Below are 23,152 nucleotides of genomic sequence, written 5' to 3'. Positions count from 1 at the left end.
ATAGATAGATGGTAAAAAGAGATAGACGAGCTGAAAGAAGAGGAGGTGGAATATCTCGGGAATGAGATGAGGAGTATGAAAGATGAGATCAGGCAAATCAGTAGGGGGGTGAGAGAGTTATGGGAATGATAGAAGAGGAGAGAATAGAAACAGCACAAGAGAGGGAATGAGAGAGAGTTATGAGAATGATAGAAGAGGAGAGAATGGAAACAGTCAGAGAGAGGAAATGAGAGGGAAAGAATGTGAGGGCATGCTGGAACCAAGTACAGAGCGATGCCAGGACAGCAGGTAAGTAAGGGAACACATAGAGAGAAAGGTTAGAGGAGAGAGAGTGGTAAGAGGGATGATGTATGGAGACACGATGATCCATGGTGTGAGATAGGATGCCAGAGGAGTGTTTGCCTGGAGGAACAATAGAAGGTGTGGATATGGCAATATCCACACCACACAAGCAGGGTGAAAGGGCAGATGAGATGATCGTGATGGTGGGCATGAATGACTTGAGAGGCAGTGTAAATCAGGTGACGAGAGATCTGAGATTCATGCCTTGAGGTTGTACAAAAGAAAATGCAGAGAGGAAAGATAGTGTATGTGTGTTACCCAGGTGTGATAATGATGAGCTGAGTAGAAAAGCAGTAATAATGAATAGTATAACAGCTAGAAGAGAGGATTGGAATATGTGGATGCTTGGAAGGCATTTGAGAACAGAAAGGAGCTGTATGTGAGAGACTGTTTGCATTTGAATATAGAAGGATGTAGGCATCTGGAGAGATTGCTGTTTTCTGAACAAGTCGGTGTGTCAATGCAGGGAAACTAGAAATCCCAGGGTGGATGGTAGCAGGGGTGGCCTCTTTGTGGGAATGGGTGCTTGAGGGAAGGGGACGACATCAGGTAACACTGAGTCCAGCGGAGTCTGGAGGGGATAATGATAGGTATAGAAGCAGTGACATATTTATGCTTTATACTAATGCCAGAAGTATCCGGGATAAAGGAGATGAATTGGTGGCGCTGATAGCATCACCTGGCCAAAGATTATTGGGATCTCTGAGATGTAGTTGACAGAAGATTATATAATAACAGGAATAGTAGTAGCAGGATACAGCATTTTTTGGCAGGATAGGAAGGGAAAACACGGTGGTGGAGTACTGCTTATGATAAGTGATAACTTGTGTCCTCTAAGAGTGGAGGCTTTGGAGGGCAATGACACTAATGGTTTTTGAAAGCATATGGTGTGAAGTAGGGTAGGCAAGACTATTTAGTGGGATGTTGCTACAAGCCAAGGAGCAGGAGATGGCAGTTGAGATTGGGAAGTGCAAGAATAATGATTGTTATTGGAGATTTTAACTACAGCAGTATAAGTTGGGAAAAGGAAAATGCATGCAGTAATAAGGGAATTATTCCTCATCTGATATGAGAATTGAAATTAAAAATTACAGCAGTGAACCGTTCCGGGCAGAATGGGGTGTAAGACAGGGATGCATCTTGTCTCCTCTTCTTTTTAATTGTTTTCTGGAATATGTCATAGATGAAGCTCTTTATGAATATGACACTGGAATAGTAATTGGTGGACTAAGAATAAATAATTTGCGTTTCGCTGACGATATCGATCTTCTGGCAGAAAGTGAAGAAGAATTACAAGAGATAACCAGCCGTATTTTCGGAACATTAAAAAATATGGATTATACATAAACCTACAAAAAACAAAAACAATGATAACCTCAAAATCAGACATTGAATTCTTAAAGATACAAATTGGCAATAAGCAAATTGAGAATGTAAAGAAGTTCACTTATCTAGGAAGCACGTTGAGTCAAGATGGTCATTCAAAAACCGACATTAAATACCAAATTGCTAAGGCAACTGTGGCCCTACAGAAGTTAAAACCATTGTGGGGAGATAACAGAATAGCAATCACAACCAGACTAAGACTAATTGACACCTTGGTGAATTCTGTCCTTTTGTATGGTTGTGAGGCCTGGACTTTATTGTTCGAAATGAAAACTTACAGAAGACTTTTGAAAATTCCCTATACCGCTCACGAAACCAATGAAAATGTCCGAAAACTGATTGACTCAGTAGATGGGAGAAAAAGGGAAAATATTCTGACAGTCATCAGAAGAAGACAGATGAAATGGTTCGGACATGTGAAGAGGGCTAATGGCATTCCATAGCAAACCCTAGAAGGAATCGTTCTGGGATCAAGGGTTAGGGGCTGACCTCGATTAAAATGGACAAATTCCTCCCTTTCTCAACTGACATCAAGAACAAGAGACCGAGACGACTGGAGGAGGCTAGCAAAGGGTATCACCTACCAGCCATGAATGACCCAACGGTTCATTTAGGACTATGGGAGAAGAAGAATAAGAATAAGGGAATGGAATTTTTGAGGGACAGATGTCTTAGGCAACATGTAATAGTGGGAACAAGAGGTTCAAGAGTTTTGGGTTTGGTCATAGCATCAGAAGAACTGATTATAATTGAGATGACATCTCCCCCCCCTTCCCCCAGTTGGAGAGAGTGACCATGTGGTTTTGACTTGGAAGATGAATAGTGAATAGACATGCAGGAGTATCAATCAAAGAAAAGGGAACATATGTGGAATTATAAGGCGGGTGATTATGATAGTCTTAGATATCAACTTGGGGCAATTCTATGGAGGGCAAAATTGGAAGGGCAAGATATCATTAGTGCTTGGGAAATCATGAAGGAATATTTATTAGCAGCAGTAGTAAGCTGTATTCTACGAGTAAAGAAGAGGACACAATTTGGTGTAAAGTGGATGACAAACAATATCAAACAGGAATTGCAGGTGAAAAAGAGGTTATGAAGAGATATAACGAGAGGGGTGGAGAGCAAATGCATGAAGAATATAAGACTCAGGCCAGGAGAGTGGCCAATATGGTAAGGAAGGCGAAACTGGAATATGAGAAGAGATTGGCACTAAGATCCAAAGATAATCCTAGGGAATTTTTTTAGCTATGTTACCAGCAGGAGGAGAAATGATTGTGGAAGAATGACATTGTGGGATAAAAATGGAAATAGAGTGACTGATGCAGATGACATAGTGGAGTTGTTCATTGAACACTTTATTGGAGTATTTTATCCTGGAATAAGTTTTAATACTAGAGGCATAGGGCAGATTTGAGGCTTAGAGGAGAGTGTGTTCCAAATACTGAGTACCCTGGACGTGAGTAAAGCTGTGGGACTGGATGGTATTTTACCATGGGTTTTGAGAGAATGTGCTAAAGAACTGACAGTGCCTTTAACCTGGCTTTTCAATGAAAGTCTGGCTTCGGCAAAGGTGCCCAGGGAATTGAAGGAAGGTAAGATAGCACCATTGCATAAGGGTGATAACAGACTGGATGTGTCTATCTATAGGCCAGTTTGTGTTTCATCAGTAATTGTTAAGATCTTGGAGAAATTAGTGAGGACCATATACAGCATTGGGCAGATGAGGGTAATGTTATCTGTGAGAGTCAACATGGATTTGTTAAGGGATGCTCTTGCTTTAGTAATATGATTGCCTTTTATAATAAAGTGACAAGAGCAGTTGATGAGGGAAAGGCATGATAGGCATCAGAGATTTGTGCATGGTGGAGCAGTATCAAGGAGGTAGAAGGTTACAAGTGGAGTCTCACAGGGCTCAGTACTGGAACCTATAATGTTTAACCTTTATATCAATGACATTGTCAGTGGACTGGAAGGGGATATTCAATTGTTTGCAGATGTTGGAAGTTTTTTTCACTTGGTTAGACTATAAATGATATATTTAATTTAATCCTTTTTCCAAGTGTAGGCAAACAAAGTTTGCACCTGAAGTATCTTCAGGACTGGGGCAACACGTGGCAAAGGTAGACTAAGTTCTCATCACCTTCCTTAGTATCCCATAATGCAAAGCACATCTCTTGCTGACATGTATAATGCTATGCATTATGGGAAGGGTCGCTACCCAGACCGGTTTCGACCTTTATTGAGGTCTCTTCAGTGGGAGCCAGAAGGATCACTACTTTTGGAACGTCCTTCTTGGCTCTATGGTTCGCCATCTTGTTGTAATGTTGTTCTTAATAAAAACAATTAATTGCTGGTTGATTACTGATCAAAATGTAGGGAAATTTATATTTATACTGCGCCACCTTATATTTAGATTAGTCTATGTAAAATAGTAGAATCAATCTACAATTAACTTAGCAGACTCCTTATTCATACAGGCCGAATTTAATATTTTTCCACTTAGGGCTCCCTCAAGGTTCGAACTTTTTATGAACGGTGCAATGAAAAAGAATCAGGCACACACAATATTGAAATCAACAAAACAAAACATTTAATACAAGGTTATATGACAAATACATAAATTTAACTCCAAAAATAAGATAATACAATTAACTTAGTTCTTCAGGTCAGAACATTCATATTAAATTAGACTTCAAATCTTCAGATACAAAATTCACAGTTCTCTCAATAACAAAGATTGTTCACGCTGATCAATACTACAGAATTTCTTGCTAAATAAATTTGCTGGTATCACTCAGTTACACTCCATAACATTATTAATCACAGCAGTTATTGCTTCAAGGGGAATTATTTTCAACTCCTAACTTCGGCTAAATTCAGTGAAACGCCACAGTAAATGTTAGGATATTCGAGACGGAACTATCACTTAGATCTTCACACTGAAATAAAATAAAATAGGCCTGTTCTTACCAGGATTAATCCTTAGCACATCAGATCAATGTGAGCACATTTTAAACTATATTCACTTGTTACTCCGATGGAACACTATTCAAAAGAATTCTTCAAGGAGATAACTGAATTTTTATTTATCGCGCTATACAATTCTTGAGACGGGCTTACTATAGGGCAGAATAATTATTCCATGTTTACTACTGTATAACAAATTGAGCTTTGTACAATCCTTCTTTAAAGCGATATAGGAATATGTAGTAATTCTAAAACTTAGTGGATTTATTCTGAATCTTCTATTAATCTCCTGGTCTTATAGTTATCCTATTTCGGCACTAAATTCCTATTACTGCCACCACTGACTTTACCCTCAGCTGTCTATAAGTTTTCTCCTCATCTCCGTACACTTCTGAATGCTATTCCCTTGAATTCCTTGCCTTTCGGTGTTCTTGTTTACTTTTACCTCTCGCTTATATGCCTTCCTTCTTCCCGCCTAAAACTTGTTCACTCTATCCAACTCATTAATTTCTCTTCTTCCAATTATCGAAGCTCACGCCCTATGCTCGTGCATTTTATTTTATTTCTATCTCCATGGCAACGATCAAAACAGAATGTAAACAAGCATTAGCGTTGCATAAGGTTATACTTTTACACTGAGTAATGAAAAATAATAATAAAAATATTATATTTACTTAATTTCTCTTTCATTTCATTTACAAATAATAATAATAAAATATATGTTACAGTTTATATAAGGCACATAAAAGTTACATACATAGAACTCCTCATAATATTATTGAAGGAATAAAGTAATAAGATAAATGTTATTTACTACAGAGTCCTTTCAATAGTATAATATACATTAAAATTATATAATTAAATAATAGCTGATAAAATTCAAGGATAATACAAGAATAATAAATCTTAAGCAAGGGACTAACAAATAATATTTAAACAAGTCTTGCTTAGTATATGGTAGATTATGTTAAATGTGAATGAAGAATAAAAACATACAAAACAATTTCATTCACAGTTTAACACTACCAGTGGTGTGCTATAAGGGGCTCGCAGGGGCTTGCCCGAGCCCTTTGTTAAATTTTTCTCAAATTTGTAAGTTCTTCTTGTTTACTTTTTTATTTTTTCAAAAAAAAAAAAAAAAGAAATATATTAAACGACAAACTCATATGGTAACATAAGAAAGTGATTTTATTAAATAAAATATTATAGTTACTGTTACTACCATTTTACAAATAATAATTCACTTTTGTTAATCGCATATAAATAAATAGGACTATAAAAAATGCCCCTTGATTGGTACCTTTGATTATCACTTGAAGTAAAAAAACGAAGAGAAATATAACGTACTTCAATATTATTGTGTTTAGATAATATTTATTTATTATTTATACATTATTTGTTATAAAAATTTCTATCGCAAACAAAAGAAATTTATTTTGTTTATAAAAAATGCGGACTATTTCATATGTGCGATTATAAAAGATTTTATTCTTATTATATTTTGATAGTAAAAAAATGTTTTTCTTATGTAAGATCGATTAACACAGATAATTGTGTTCAGATATTTCATGTTTAGATCATGAAATATTGGTTTAAAAATGATAGCCTTTACAGGTTGATTGGCATTTGTACACAAGCTGTATTAATAAAAGTTTATGTGTGAAATAAGTCTTTTTTTTGCTCGACGATGCGAGCCCGTTGTTAAAATTTCCATAGATCACCACTGGTCACTATCCTTCCCATAATGCATAGCATTATACATGGTTGCAAGGAAATGTGCTTTGGATTATGGGATACTAAGGAAAGTGAGGAGAACTTAGTCCATCTTTGCCATGAGTTACCCCAGTTCTGAAGATACTTCAGATGCAAAATTTGTTTGCTTACACCTGGATAAAGGATTAAACCAAATATATAATTTATTGTTTGCAGATGATGTGAAGCTGGGAAGGGTTTTAGTAATAGTGCAGATGTGGCAGCTCTGCAAGAGGAGTTGAATAAACTAGACAGATGGGTGAATGAATTGGGATATCAGTTTAATGCTGCAAAATGTAACATCTTAAAGTTTGGGATACATCGATGGAAAGCTGCATACTCATTTGGAGGAGCTGTACTGGAGAAAGTAGGGGCGACAAGCGATCTGGGGGTGATGATTGATTGAAAACTGAAATTCAGGGAACATATTGCAAAGGTGGTGAAGGTAACCCAGAGGATTGCTGCAATAATGAGGAGGACACTGACCTGCAGAGATAAAAGAGTTATCGTTCCATTATATAAGACCCTGATCAGACCACATTTAGACTATTGTTCTCAAATTTGGTCCCCAGGATTTGAAGGGAATAAATTAACTGTGGAAAGGATACAGAAGCAGATAACAAAAATGGTTTCAGGACTGTACAACGTTAGTTATGAGGATAGATAGAAGAAGGAGGGTGATATGGTTGAGAGTTTTAAAGTGTTGAGAGGTAGTTACATAGTTGACACCGGGGAGTTCTTTTGCTTGGTGGAACAGTGGGAAGGAGCGATGACAAGGGTGATTGAACTGTGTAATGCATTGTCTGATAAAGTGGTGCAAGTAAGAATGGTCAGAGTTCATGGAGTGGAATGATATACTTTGTGTTAGGAAAGACCTCCCATGATGAGAGTCTTTTGACTCCATGGAGACCAGAATAATAATAAAAATAATAATAAAATAAATAATTTATTATAGTCCTCCCTCCCCTTCTCTATAATTCCACGCATCACTTGTTCTGTGAAGCTTGTACTTGCCTAGCCACTCGCCACATTAAAACCATGTGATCATTCTCTCCAGTTGGTGCTATTATGCTGATATCTTCTATATAAAAGAAGTGCAGGTGGTTTAGGCATTTAAAGGAGACAACCAGTATCAAAGCAATTACCATGCATAAGAGAGGTGGAATCAGGAGATATGGCCGTAGTCATTGAACTCATTGAAAATTCTGAAGTGTATGTCAATGGTTATTCATCATCCTAACTGTTGAACTTTGAAACTGTCATTTTTTGGAAAAAGATGCATAAATTAACATGCATTACGAGGGATGAGTTTCTAGATGCTACCAGAACGCATGGTATTAAAAAATTGTTTCATGTTGGTGTAAAAATTGAATTCCTCAGGAAACTTCAAAATGAAGTTGCTGCTGTCTATTATTACTATTACTATTATTACGGGCAACTCCAGGGAGTCATTAGACTCATCGAGGGAGGCCCCAAATCATATTCATCACAACTATTTGACATTCATTCAGTATCTATCATACCTCGCCTTAAACTCATTCACTGTCACAGCATCCACCACAGACTCAGGGAGCGCATTCCACTCATTCACTACTCTAAAAGTAAAGAACCCAGCTCTAACACCTTTACTAACCACACTTTTGCCCAGTTTCCATGGATGTCCCCTAGTCCTCCCACAACCAGCCCTGTTCTCAAAAATATCTTCTGAATTAATTTTATAGAAACCCTTCAGTAATTTGAATGTCTCAATCATATCTTCCCTCCTCCGCCTATCAACCAATTTTTGCAACCCACAAATCCTCAACCTGTTCTCATACGGTTCATTCCACAGACCTGCTATCATCTTGGTCACTCGCCTCTGGATCCTCTCCACCTCCTCCCCATCAAGAAGAAACCTAGGTGACCAAATCTGAGCACAGTAGTCTAGATGGGGTCTTATCAAGGCTCGATACAGAGGAACAATAACCTGCTTGTCTCTGCTTGTCAACGTATTCTTCAGCAACCAAGTGATTTGATGAGCTGTTTTGGTCACTTTTGCAATGTGTCCCCTAAATTTCAATTCCTTATCTACCAACACTCCTAAATCTCGTGCCTCATCAATTTCCTGGAGCACGGTTCCACCAATGCAGTAAACTGCCGCCAATCTTTTCACCCCAAAATGCATAACCTTATATTTTGCCACATTAAACTGACATCCATTCTCCTTAGCCCAGACCTCCAATCTATCCAAATCATCCTGCAAAATTTTGACCTCATCTGCATTCACTATTGCCCTACCCAACTTTGCATCATCCGCAAACAAATGAACTGTTCCTCTCAGATCATTTCCTATATCATTTATGAACAAATTAAACAGCAGTGGTCCAAGAACAGATCCTTGTGGCACACCACTAGTCACAGGCCGTCTTGTGGACTCTACTCCCGAGTAAACCACTCTCTGATATCTCTCCGTCAACCACCCTCCTATCCATCTCACCAACCCTATGTCCATTCCCATATGTTGCAATTTACTGATTAGAATTCCATGTGGAATCCTGTCAAAGGCCTTGGCAAGGTACAGTAGAATCACCGTAAACCCATTACCCTTATCCAGTTCAGCCGTCACTGTGTTATAATACGTGAGCAAGTTACTGAGGCATGACCTACCCTTCACAAAACCATGCTGTCCCCGATACAGTATCCCATTTTCTTCTATCCAATCTTGTATTTTCCTCTTGACTATTTTCTCTAAGACCTTGACAATGATTCCTGATATGCTAATCGGTCGGTAATTTACAACAGCAGTCCTGGAACCACCTTTATGCAGTGGAACTATTTTCCCCTCTTTCCACCCGCTCGGGACTAACCCAGACCCGAGACTCAAATTAAACAAAATGGTCAAGGGTACTGACAATTCTTTAGCTGCTTCTCGTACAACACAAGCTGGTATACCATACTATTTATTTATTTATTTTTATTTTTTAAATGTGACTCATACCCAAAAGGTTGTAAACCTATAGTATATTTGTATTGTGATGCTAAGAGTTTTAAATTATTATTTAATTATTTTTAATGTTATTTTTTTATACATAGTCCAAAAACATTTTGCAGAGACCAAAAATGTAACTTTTTCAAGTCAATTCAGTCCTTCATTAAGCAGTGCAGCAATTCATATCCAACAGTCTGTTGTTCCAAGATGATTGGAACATTATGCGATTCAAGCCCCCCCCCCCCCTCCCAGTGATTTTTATATAAGAGTAGTGATTGATATGCATGAGTGACTTATGAATTTTTAAGATTAGTTTGTGAATTATTTTATGCCATCAGTATTATTTCTAGGCTTTCTCCCTTCAAAAATAACTGAACAAAATCTTCAGAAAAAGAACTAAGAGAAGAAGATAGCATATTTGTCAGTAATGCATCTGCTCATCTAATGAGGGATAAAAAGTGAAATTTTTATCCCTCATTATAGCTTTATGGATTCAACTAGTGGGTCACTATATCATTGAACTTTAATATGAAGTACCATCAGCCTATGCTGAAAAACGTTTTGTGGTAGTTGATGGAAGGCAAGCCAACATTAATGATTTCTAGAAGAGTTATCACATTAGAGATGCTATAGATAAAGTAGTAGAATTGGAGAATGTGAGTTTGAAATCATTATTAATGGAATGGAAAAATTTGTGAGGCCCCCCCCCCCCCCAATTGTGTATGATTTAGAACCCAATGATGAACAATAGCAAAGAAGAAAGTGATAAAGTCGCACAGTTCACAAAAATTATCAATGATGAGGTGACACTGAAAGATGTAGATGAGCTTGTTCAGTTTCATTCTCAACATCTCTTTAAGAAGAAATCTTTAACATTGACAGAGAAGTTATATCAGAACCTGTGTACAAGAGGCTACAAAAAAAAAAAAAAAGTGCAAAATCTGTAGAAAGTTATTATCACAATGTGGAAAATGAACTCATTATTTTAATATGACCCTAACCATGACAGAGCAAGAAGGCATATTTAGGCATTTACTCTCATGTCAGGCCACATTAGTTTAACCTGTATAAAGTATTGAAACCAAAGGGCCAAAATTGATTTTTTTTTTTTTCAAAAGAATGTAACTGAATCCTTCCTACTTCAGAAGGTGAAGGTGAAAACACTTTTCCATCCCTATTAGCTATCGAAAATGTTTTTGTTTGTTTCTCACAGAAGATAACTTCAGGAGAGTGGATAAGTTTCTGGTCTTTCTCTCTTCATTATAAGTGAAGCAGCTCAACTCCAAAGAAGCTATGAACAATCACTAGGGATATTCTCATCTACTCACTGTAGATGTGGCATTGCTCATAAAGTTCTAGGAAGGTGATTCCATACCTGAAGTTGTTTTGTTTTATAATAAGTTATTAAAGAAAACATTTTTTTAAATTTAAATTTCTTTGTTACATTCAATAATATTCAAGTTTTTATTTTTAAATTAAATTACATTGGATCATTGTGTTTATAAGAGTTGATTATTATCATTATTTTTTTTTCGAGGATGTTTTCAGAAGATACATTTTAATTTAGATTTTTTGTTAATTTTTTTGGTTTATTTTATTATTAAAATATTTAATTTGTAAATGTGTTTACTTTATATCACATATTTTCTTAAAAAAGATAACATCAAAAACATGTTTGTTTATATATGATATAACTACATCAAGAACTATTGGTTGGAGTGTAATTAATTCTTATTTTAGGTGCTTGTTAAATATTTGAGTCTTTATAATCCTTCAGGTCATGATTTATTGCTGGCAGCAATAAATGTAGTCATAGGTATGTACTTCTATTATTGCTGGGTATCTGTACTGTATCCAGTATATGGAATGAAGTTATATTATTTATGGCTAAAATTGACAGATCTAATGCTGTCATTCATATTATTTGTGATCTGTTTGACTTAGTCCTATTACTTAAATTAAGAACTGCTGTTTCCATCTTGAATTAAATATTATATGGATTGAATTTGGGCTGCTTATATTCCTAATTTGTAATTCTAGATTGCTGTTAAGATTCAGATCACTTTGTAACAGTGAAGGAAAAGAAGGCTTGATTATTTATTATTATTACTTTATTTACCCAAGACCCCATGAAGTCAAAGACTCATCTAGGAGATCCTTTTAAAATACACACAGCTCATCATACCATGCTTTAAACACACTCAAATTCTCTGCAGACACCACGATCTCAGGCAAGGCATTCCAATCATTCACAACTCTGTATGAAAAAACCTGCTTCTCGCTTCCCTACTCACACCCTCCTTATACAGCTTCCAGGGATGACCTCTGGTTCTCCCCTGATCCCCCACTATTTTCTGTAGAACCTCTCCAGCATTGATACTATAACAACCCCTTAATAACTTGTAGGTCTCTATCATATGTCCCCTCTTCCTCTTCCAACAGACTCTGCAAGTTGCATCTTCTCAATCTTTCCTCATACTTGACATTCCAGAGATGAGAATCTACCTTAGTCATTTATCTTTGGACCCTTTCCAACATCTCTTCATCCTTCTGAAAACCCGGTGACCAAATCTGGGCACAATAGTCTATGTGTGGCCTAATCAAAGCCTTATACAACGGAACAAGAATCTCCCTACTTCTACACATCAGTGTCCTCCGCATCATTCCCAGAAGCCTTTGGGTTGTCTTCACAGTGTTGGCGATGTGTGCCCTAAATTTTAGATCCTTATCCACTATCACCTCCAGATCTCTTATTTCCTCTACCTCCAACAATATATTCTCACCAAGCATAAATTCTGCATCTCATCTTTGTTTTCCAAATTTTAAAACCTTACATTTTGCAACATTGAACTCACATCCCCATTTCTGTGCCCAATCACTCAATTTATTCAAGTCTTCTTGTAAGGTCACAACATCTTCTCTACTCTTCATGGTTCATCCCAGCTTTGCATCATCTGCAAACAACTGAATATCTCTATCCGAATCTTCACCAATATGATTAACATACAAGTTAAATAGCAATGGCCCCAAAACAGACCCCTGAGGAACACCACTAGTAACTTTCCTTTTCCTGGATATCACTCCCCAATACACGACTTGTTGATACCTATCAGATAGCCAGTCTCCAATCCAATGCACCAATCTAATATCCAACCCCATCTGCTCTAGTTTGACTGTCAACCTATCATGAGGTACTCTATCAAAAGCCTTTGCAAAATCTAAGTATATTACTGTGTATCCTTCTCCTCTGTCCAAGGAAGCAGTCACTTTATTGTAATATGTAAGTAGATTAAAACATAACCTCCCTTTAGCAAATCCATGCTGTCCATCAAAGATTATACCATTGTTGTCATCCAATTCTGGATCTTGGTTCTCACAAGCTTCTCCAACAACTTAACTACAACACTTGACACACAGATAGGCCTATAGTTTGATGCTTGAGTTCTATCACCTCCTTTATGAAGTGGCACAATCTTGCCCTCCTTCCACTCCTTAGGAACTTGACTCAGTGCAGGACTCATATTAAAAAAATATGTCAAGGCCGGCGTCAACTCCCTTACACATTCCTTCAGAATACGTGGTGATATATTATGAAGTCCCACAGCTTTATTTGCATATAGTTTGCTCAACTCCCCATACACTTGCTCACTTACAGTCAATCTCTCTTCCCCATCATCAACTGCTCTCAATCTCTCTGAAGTCACATTCACAAGATTGAAAGACCTTTATTAATTGCTCATTAAGTATCTCCACCACACCTTCTGCAGCAGTTGTCTTTATACCATTTTCTTCAGTCAATATCATCCTTCATTAATCATTTTTTCTTTTGCTGGCTACATATCGAAAGAACTCCTTAGGATTCTTTTTGGCTTCAGTAGCTAACTGCTGTTCATACCTCTCTTTAGCTACCCTCAGGCCTGGCTGGTGGCATGTGCGAAGTGTGCAATATATACAGGCGCCGCAGAAGAAAAGGCGCCTAAAAGATGTCAAAAAATATGAGATAAGAGTTTAAACGAACAACAAATGGTACAGAATGGTACATATAATTATGAATGTATGTCGTCTTCTGTTTGGGGCCCCTTCAGATCTTCCCGGAAATGAACAAATAAATTCTGAAATTGTATTCTGGACCCGATTATATCACTGTAATTTTTGATTAAAATTTACGAAAATATACCTAAAATAGTTCTTCTTTATTTTTTGATGTATCATAAATCAACTTATTAATTGTTGAGTTCCGTGTAAAAAAAAATTGTATAACCAGGGATAATCCGTAGGTAACATTATACTGTAATGTGGTTTTCATTTGTTTTTCATTTCCTGTTCGTTTTATTCACACTTTATTCAAAAAATACTTTTTTGGAAAGGCGCCGAACATTAATCATACACACAAGAAAAATACTAGGCGCTGGCTACCCTCACCGACGAAGTCACCCACCTTGCCTGGTCAGTACTGTCTTCATGGCATTGATTATTTCCACTTCTCTTATGCTGCCTCCATAATGCCCTTTTTCTCTGTATCGCATGCTTAATCTCTTTATTCATCCATTTCACACCTACCTTATTTAACCTTCTCACCCGTGGAATACATTTAGACATTGCATCTACTAGATAGTTTTTTTGAAAATCTCCCAAGCTGCATTGATCTCTTTTCCAGCTAACTCCTCATTCCATGCTACACCCACAAGCTGTCTCCTGAGCTCTTCATAATCATCCCCCCCCCCCCTTGTAGTTCCATATATACCCTTTTCTTACAGAAATCCTCACATTGCTGGCAACCACCCAGGTAATTACCTCAAGGTCACTCTCACCAATTGGTGGGTGATTTGACACTTCATTTATAATTACATCCTCTGATGAGATGACCAAATCCAAGACCCTTCAATCCTCGTTTGCCCTCTATTACATACTGTCTGAGGTAGTGATCCCTCAAAAACTCAAGAAACTTATTTTCTTTACTTCCAGTTGCTATCTCATCATTCCAGTGTATATTGCCATAATTAAAATCGCCCATAATGATCACTCGCTTCTTATTTGTTTGGCTAATTTGATTATACATTACATAGTCACTACCATCCATATTTCCTGGTCTGTAACAACATCCAACCAAGTATGTGATTCCATTCACCTCTATCTCACACATATTGCCTCAAAACCACTGGCTATTTCCCTGTTGCATCTCTAATTTGTATGGACCTAACTCTTTCTCTATCATCAATAGCACTCCCCTCCTCCCTTTTTACCCCTTCTACCCTCACAAAACACATCATATTCTTCCATCTCTATTCATGTCAGGATGTCATCCTCATCTAAACCATGTCTCACTTATTCCAACAATTTTCGGGTGAACAGACTCAATTAGTGCAACAATTTCATCTGCCCCATTTCTTACACTTCTAGCATTTGTATATAAACACAACAGCTCATTCATGGATCTACAGCTAGTTCCACTGATAACATTCACTCGATGTGATCTCTTCATGCTCGGCTGGGTCCATTTTCCTTTCTGCTTATTCATTTTAGAACACTCTTCAATTCCAACTGTTTCCTCTTGATCCCAGGTCATCCCATTCCTTTCCTGTCTACACATGCACTCACATCCTCTTGGAGCATCCACCTTTCTCATGCTGTGTACCCCCTGTCCACCCTGAGCCTTCCCGTTTCCCTGTTCATCTTGCACACCCATTCTCTCATTTTCCATACTCATGCCACTTACTTCCTCATTCATAACCACCTCTTCAATCTCTCCTGTCGTACTCTCCTGCTCTTCCACATCACTTCCCACTTGATCTCATTCATTCTCTATACTCACTTCTCTTCCTTCCAGTAACAGTCTCTCCAAATGATTCACACCATAACCACTCAAATGCAGTCCATCGCTCCCATACAGTTCACTTCTTCCTTCAAACTCATTCCACACATTAACAAATTGTACTCCCCTCTCCTCATTTCAGCATAATACCAACATACCATTCATAATCCTTGCTCTCCACTTCATCTCACCACAGTCATACCTAGGCAAGATTTAGGGGAGGGGGGTTAATACCATGGTACAAAAAATTAATGATGATAATAAAATAAATAAATAAAAATAAATAAATGAGTAGAGTGATTGAGGCATTGGATATGCGGAGGGAGCAAGTGAAGGAGTTGATGGTTTTAATAGGTACGAATGACTTGACAGAGGACAAAGAGCATGTCAGAATGGGTACAGTTCACTTCATCCTTCAAACTCATTCTACACATTAACAAATTGTACTCTCCTCTCCTCACCCATTTCAACCAATATACCATTCATAATCTTTGCTCTCCATCTCATCTCACCACAGTCATACCTAGGCAACATGCTTACTACTTTCCTGTCACACTATTCTGTTTTATCCGTCTAAGCAGCCTCCTGATATTCATTCTGACATGCTTTTTGTCCTCTGTCAGGTCATTCTCACCTATTAAAACCATCAACTCCTTCGCTCGCTCCCTCCTCATGTCCAATGCCTCAATCACTCTACTCATTTATTTATTTTTATTTATTTATTTTTATTTATTTATTTTATTATTATTATTATTATTATTTTGTACCATGGTATTACCCCCCCCCCCCAACTGTCAATGATTGTCTATAGATGTCCAGCTAAATCTGGATACAATTCTGTAACACCCGTTGAATAACATGGATAAGAAGTGCAATTTGGTCTCACTATTTCATCTACCTCAGCTGGTAGGGAGGTTAACGGTGTTCGTATTTTTTTGCAACTATTTGTTTTAATTATTCAATGATAACAACTCAGTTGTATGAAGCTGCTGATATTTTGCTTGATTTCAAACCTGCATCCTTGGAGCATTTACACATTTATACAGCTTTCAGGAATGGCCTCTCATTTTCTCTCTCTCTTTCACCTTCCACTCTGTGTATCATGCCATCTGTATTAATCCTGTGAGCCACCATAGCTCAGTAAGTATAGACGAAGCCCTTTGGTCGGAAAGACCTGAGTTCGATTCCCATCTATAACTTGAGTATCTGGTCTCTTTCGACTAAAGGTGAGTTAGACAGTCTCACGTGGAGGTAAAGGGTTTTTCATCCAGAAACTTGGGTTTTTTCATCCATCAGAACAGGAAAACTGACCCTGTGAACACACTCAGGTTTACAGTCATGAATACATACAACAACATGTGGAAGAGATAGGGGTCCACATGTCGTTATGCCTATAGTTAACCATGAGTTACATCATACGAGGGTTATTTGAAAAGTTTGGTAAATTTCCAAAAGTAGGGACACAATTTGTTCATTCATACCAGTGTCGGCATGTATCATCTTTTTCATGACCCCTGGCAAAATTTTAGCCACATGCAACATGCAGTTCTCATTTGGCAAACATTTAAAACAACCCTGTTCACACATTTCATTAAAATGGAGAAAAACAAGTTTCCTGTAGTGATAAAACACTTTTATTTGAAGAAGTGGATGGCCACGCAAATCAAAGCTGAGTTAGATGCAGTTCAGGAATGAAGGAAATTATTGACGAAATCCATGGTATATCATTGTGGAAAACTGCTGAGTGAAAGTGCGTGAGATTGCTGAGATTGTAGGCATCTCAACTGAACTGGTGTTTAATATCCTGCACAAAAAATTGCACATGAAAAAGCTGTGTGCGCGATGGGTGTCGCAATTGTTGACTGTCGATCAAAAATGCATGCGAAAAGATATTTCAACACAGTGTTTAGAGCAATATTTAATCGCAATTCACAAGATATTTTGCATTGATTCATGACTGTAGACGAAACTTGGATCCACCACTACACACCTGAGTCCAAGCAGCAGTCAAAACAGTGGACAATGTCTGTTGAAAGAGCACTGAAAAAAAAAGCGAAGACCATTTTGTCAGCTGGGAAGGTGATGGTCACTGTTTTTTGGGATTCCCAAGAAATTATTATGATAGACTATTTGGAAAAGGGTAAGACAATAACAGGAGTCTATTATGCATCATTGTTGGATCTTTTAAAAGAAGAACTGAAGAAAAAAAATGGCCAAGATTGGTGTACAAAAAAGTGTTCTTTCATCTAGACAATGTACCATCATGCATATTGGCCATCGCAATGGCAAAATTGCACGAATTGAGGTTCTAATTGGTTCCACATCCACCGTATTCTCCAGACTTGGCCCCATGACTTCTTCTTGTTCCTAAACTTAAAAATTTGGCTTGGTGGGAAAACATTTTCTTCGAACGAGGATGTCATGAAGGCTGTCAATGACTATTTTGCACAATTTGACAAATCCTACTTTTTAGATGGGGTGAAAAAATCGGAAACTCGCTGGACCAAATGTGTAGACTTTGATGGAGACTATGTTGAGAAATAAAGGTGATTTTTAAAAAAAAAAAAAAAATGTGTTTAACTTATTTTTTTTACCAAACTTTTCAAACAACCCTCGTAGTAGTACCTCCTGCATAGGAGATGGCACTTGAATGGGGGATCAATTTTGTACAATCCCCATACCAACTCAAATCTATCATATCTAATTATTTCTGTCTGTCTACTATGTTTCACAATTTATTTTTCTTCAAACTCTCCCTATAAACAATCTCAGAACCCATATATATATTGCAGTAGTTACTTGTCTCTGGATTTTTCCCAAGCTTCCACATCAAAACCTTTGTTGATCTCATAGAGAATTCTTTGACTACCCAGTTCTATATTCTATTCATAACCAATCTCTCCAATACCTTATTTGCAACTGCAGGTATACCAACTGGTCTATAAGAAACTTTTGTCCTAGAACTTTGCTTGTGTAGTAGCACTGTTTTGACTTATTTTCTCTCCTTAGGGATCCTTCCACTTCAAGTTTCTAATTAAACAGTCAGATGAAGGACGTAAACAGTCAGATGAAGGATGTAGTTAACTCTTTTGCACATTCTCTGAAAATATGTGATGATACGTCATTCAATCCCACAGTCTTATTAAAATTTATTACAATTAGATATAGTTCTGATTTCTTTATCTCTAATCCCTTCGTCATTTGCCTCCCTTCTTGGTATTGCTCAGTATGATATACACTTGCAAAGCACTTCTTAAATAATTCCATTACACTATTTGCTATGGTCACCCTACTACCATAACCATCCACTAGTGTCATTGTTTGATGATTATTATTAGATGATAAAAACAAAAGAGAGCTAGATATTTACAATGTAAATGAAAAGATCGAGAATATAGTAATCGTTATATAGAAAATTGTTTTAGTAATCTACTTACTTATTACAATAAAGTGACTGCTTCCTTGGACAGAGGAGAAGGATACACAGTAATATACTTGGATTTCGCAAAGGCTTTTGATAGAGGACCTCACGATAAGTTGACAGTCAAACTAGAGCAGATGGAGTTGGATATTAGATTAGTGCATTGGATTGGAGACTGGCTATCTGATAGGTATCAACAAGTTGTGTATGGGGGTGCAATATCCAGGAAAAGGAAAAACTTGTATATTAATGATCCAAAGATTTGGATGGAGATATTCAGTTGTTTGCAGATGATGCAAAGTTGGGATGAACCATAAAGAGTAGTGAAGATGTTGTGGCCTTGCAAGAAGACTTGAATAAATTGAGTGATTGGGCACAGAAATGGGGATGTGAGTTCAATGTTGCAAAGTGTAAGGTTTTAAAATTTGGAAAACAAAGATGGGATGCAGAATTTATGCTTAGTGAGAATATATTGTTGGAGGTAGAGGAAATAAGAGATCTGGGGGTGATAGTAGATAAGGATCTAAAATTTCGGGCACACATTGCCAAAATTGGGAAGACAACACAAAGGCTTCTGGGAATGATGCGGAGGACACTGACTTGTAGAAGTAGGGAGATTCTTGTTCCATTGTATAAGGCTTTGATTAGGCCACATATTGACTACTGTGACCAGATTTGGTCACCGGGTTTTCAGAAGGATGAAGAGTTGTTGAAAAGGGTCCAAAGGAGACTGACTGAGGTAGTTTCTGACCTCTGGAATGTTGAGTATGAGGAAAGATTGAGAAGATGTAATTTGCAGAGTCTGGTGGAGAGGAGGGAGATATGATAGAGACCTACAAGTTGGTAAGGGGTTGTTATAAGATCAATGGTGAAGTTCTACAGAGAACAGTGGGAGATCAGGGGAGAACCAGAGGTCATCTCTGGAAACTGTATAAAGAGGGTGTGAGTAGGGGAGTGAGAGGCAGGTTTTTTTCGTGCAGAATTGTGAATGATTGGAATGCCTTGCCTGAGAGTGTGGTGTCTGCAAGGAGTTTGAGTGTGTTTAAGACACAGTATGATGAGATGTGTGTGTGTGTGTGTGTGTGTGTGTGTGTGTGTGTGTGTGTGTGTGTGTGTGTGTGTGTGTGTGATTAAAATACCTTCCAGATGAGTCTTTGACTCCATGAGGTCTTGGGGTAATAATAATAATAATAGAAGTTGGAAGTGCATCTATTTAGGATGGAAAAATATTGGCTACCAAAAGAGTGGATAATGATCATGATGATTTATGGTTTTAATGGCATGCCATTAAAACCATAAATGTGCCATATCAAAGGCTGTAGTAGTACACAAGGTAAGACATTCACAAACATCTATGCCTGCAGCAGGATTTGAACATGCGACCTGTTGGTTGGAGAGCAGGTATGCCAACCATTCAGCCAACCAGGCCAGCTGAGGTGGATAAATATATATCAAAGGGAGAGACAAAGAGAGAGAGAGAGACCAGCTGCAAGATGGAAAAAGACTGGAACAGGAAAATGCATATTCCTTGAAGAGAAGAACAAGCCATCAGTTAAATTGCCAATTTCTCTTCATCCATTTGCCATTGAGATTTCATATTGCTTCATTAGTCACATTCCATTTCAGTCAAGATAGCTGAAGTTTCTCTCTTTTACCAATAATCTCTGATTTCACACCTGCTATACTCATGAATATAAATATTGATTGTATCAGGTTTGGAAATTTTTCCTTCCTTTTTTTTTTTAATTATAATTTTTCTTTTTGAAAATGTTCTGTTTTTTTTTAATAATCTTCTAGATATACCTGTGCTTATTTGCTACTGCAGAAATGAGACTGACATGGAGAAAGCATAAATAAAAAAGAATGAGTGACAGAGAATACACAGAAGGCGGGGAACCAGCATCACCCATATCCACTTCATCATGTGATTCTCTGCACAATATAAAAAATGATGAAAGTGTAGCGAAAAGTAAAAATGATGAGAAAACACCTTTTGAAAAAACAAATGCGTGCTCTCGAGATTACCCTGTATTACAGGAATTTGCACCAATGTTGAAACTTTTGAAGATGTTGCCATCTCAAGCCCAGAAAGGTGTATTTAAAGTGGATATAATATTGACATGTATAGATGCATTACCAGATTTTCTTGTTATTGGATCTAATATTGGAATTGTTTACCTGTACAACAGACTTTATCATACTCTGCAGCGATTGAGATATGAAGTAAGTTGCAAATTTCTGTTTTAAATATAGTATTTATATGTTTTAATCTGTATTGTTTATTTATTTAATTTATTTTTAATGTCAGTTCAACCCCTAAAATGGTGTAAATATGGTATAGAAAGTATCATATTTACAAGTCTGCTTATAATCTGTTCAGCATTTGGAGAATGTAATGGGAATTTCATATCTGCATTGTCGAATCCACTATTCAGAAAATGTTGGTTCAAAAATAGTTACACTGTTAATTGGAAAGTTCTACTTACTGGATAGAGAAACGTTTTTGTTCTCTCTCTCTCACACACAAATTTATTCGTTTATTCGGAAGTCTGCTTCAACTGTGGCTTCTGGCACAGCTTTTCATATGCACCAGTCTACTATCCATTTTGCTACCATGAATTATTGATGTTCAGCATCTGTAAAAGTTGAGGAACATATAATTTTGAAGAGAGTAGGATGATGAACACTTAATTTACTTCTCCAGACTTGGCAGATTTTCATATGAATAAGTTTGGTGATCTAAGTTATACTCACCAAACACATTTGCAAAATCTACACTACATTCTTTTACTGTAGCTTCTTGTGCACATTTTGTATCCTACTTTGTTTTCATTGGTGAATAATCTCACATAAGATTCAAATCTATATTTACTACTGTTAGACACTTGTAAAGGCTACACAGCATATTTTATTGTTATATGGAAGACACTGACAAGCAGAGATAAGGATATAGTTGAGCACTTTAGAGACCTTGATTCAAACTTTGTCTGGATTATTATGAATAGACTTGGTCACTGGTTTCCATGGGGATGAGAAAACTCTAGAAATGATCTTCCAATGAGTGACTAAGCGATATTAGAACTCCAGAATGTTGGTTATGGAAATAGGTTAGGAAATGTAAATTTCGGATTTGGGTGAATAGTTGTAGAAGAAGTGATATGATAAAGACTTTTCAATTAGGGAAGGAATTATGCATAAAGTGGAGGAAAAGAGCAGAGCTAAAGGATTGCTATAAGAGTATGGTAAAAAAAACAAGGGGTGAAAGAGCAAATTTATTTAAAGCTTCGTCTCCTTGTAGCTTTTCTTCAGAAGAGAACCATGATTTTTGAAATCGAGCCTCCTACAAACAGTAAACATTGTGCTTGTGAAAGATATAATTTGCAGATGTTGAGGATTGTGCATGTTCCCTTTAGGCAAGTGAGTATAAGAACAGGAATGATCAAAAATTGCTGAACATAGTTTCTCAGGTCTTATATTTGAATGAGATTCATTACAAGATGTCAGAGTAGATTTGGGTGCATATCATGTACACTAATAACAGAAGCATCACAAATAATGGTGAAGAGTTTTTGATATTGGTTAGTTATACTTGACTAAAATTTATTGGCAACAGGGAAATCTAGTTCATTTCACAAAGGATGGTATAGTTATTGTATTTTCAGGAAGGATAGGATGGAAGGAGGATTGCTGGATGACAGAACTGCAGTTAGGGTAGAAATTCACCAGAAAGGAACAATATAGGAGGCAGTGCATTTGAAGCTGCATGGTGGTGGTGTGAGATAGAAGCCAACAGGACAAAATTTGCACCTATTCACATGTGCCAGTGCTATCAACCAGAAGTTGCAGAGGAAGATGTAAAGGCCATATATCAGTGTATTAGCTCAGTGAACACAGCACTAATAATTGTTATGGTCACATGTTTGAAGGATGGGAAGGAAATGGAATTTGTGCAGTTATTAAGAGATAATTACCTGAAATAGCATCTGATGAGGATTTGGAGTTTGAGAGTACTGCATCTGACGATAACTTCAGAGGATTTGTTCTTAACCAAGTTAGCCATTTTGCCTCTTGTCCTCTGGAGTGAGCATTCTTGATCTGCAAGCTGGCTAAGGATGTGAGGTTTTTGTTTAAGGAGGGAATATATTTGGATCTAAGAGCTGGTTACAAGAAACTTAGGAGACAGTTTGGAGCAGTGCCATAGCATAAGAAACTACAAAGAAAGGATGTTGACACTTGCATGGGGAATGTCAAGAGGTGTAGTATCAGACTACATGCCTAGGACTGGAGGATAAATCATGTGGGAGTTACATTTATGAGTGGTATTATTAAACAGGACAGGAGCTGTAAAAAAAAAAATGTTATTTAGGGCATATTAGGAGAAATATGTTCAACAGAATCATAAACATTACAAAGCACAGTCCAGAGTGATTGAGTAGCATGGTCAAACCAGCTTATGAGAAGAAATTAGTCAAGCAGGCTAAAGGGATGATTTTGATGAATG

The 23,152-nt window shown here is 37.2% G+C and overlaps 1 protein-coding gene across 1 annotated transcript in view; it reads left to right on the top strand.

The window, feature by feature from the left end:
- The window catches only part of LOC150102604 (tectonin beta-propeller repeat-containing protein 2), a 364,776-nt gene that overhangs the window by 24,338 nt on the left and 317,286 nt on the right, over positions 1 to 23,152 (top strand). Inside the window, exon 2 of the mRNA XM_090398660.1 lies at positions 20,449 to 20,874. Within this exon, the coding sequence (XP_090254786.1) occupies positions 20,515 to 20,874 (360 nt within the window). The 5' untranslated portion in view covers positions 20,449 to 20,514. The remainder of the gene's footprint in view (positions 1 to 20,448; positions 20,875 to 23,152) is intronic.

Source organism: Typopeltis vanoorti, chromosome 10, assembly GCF_054136105.1.
Source record: "Typopeltis vanoorti isolate ZY-2024b chromosome 10, IOZ_Tvanoo_1.0, whole genome shotgun sequence".
NCBI lineage: Eukaryota > Metazoa > Arthropoda > Arachnida > Uropygi > Thelyphonidae > Typopeltis > Typopeltis vanoorti.
The sequence above is the reverse complement of the archived record's forward strand: the minus strand, read 5'-3'. Positions and strand labels throughout refer to the sequence as shown.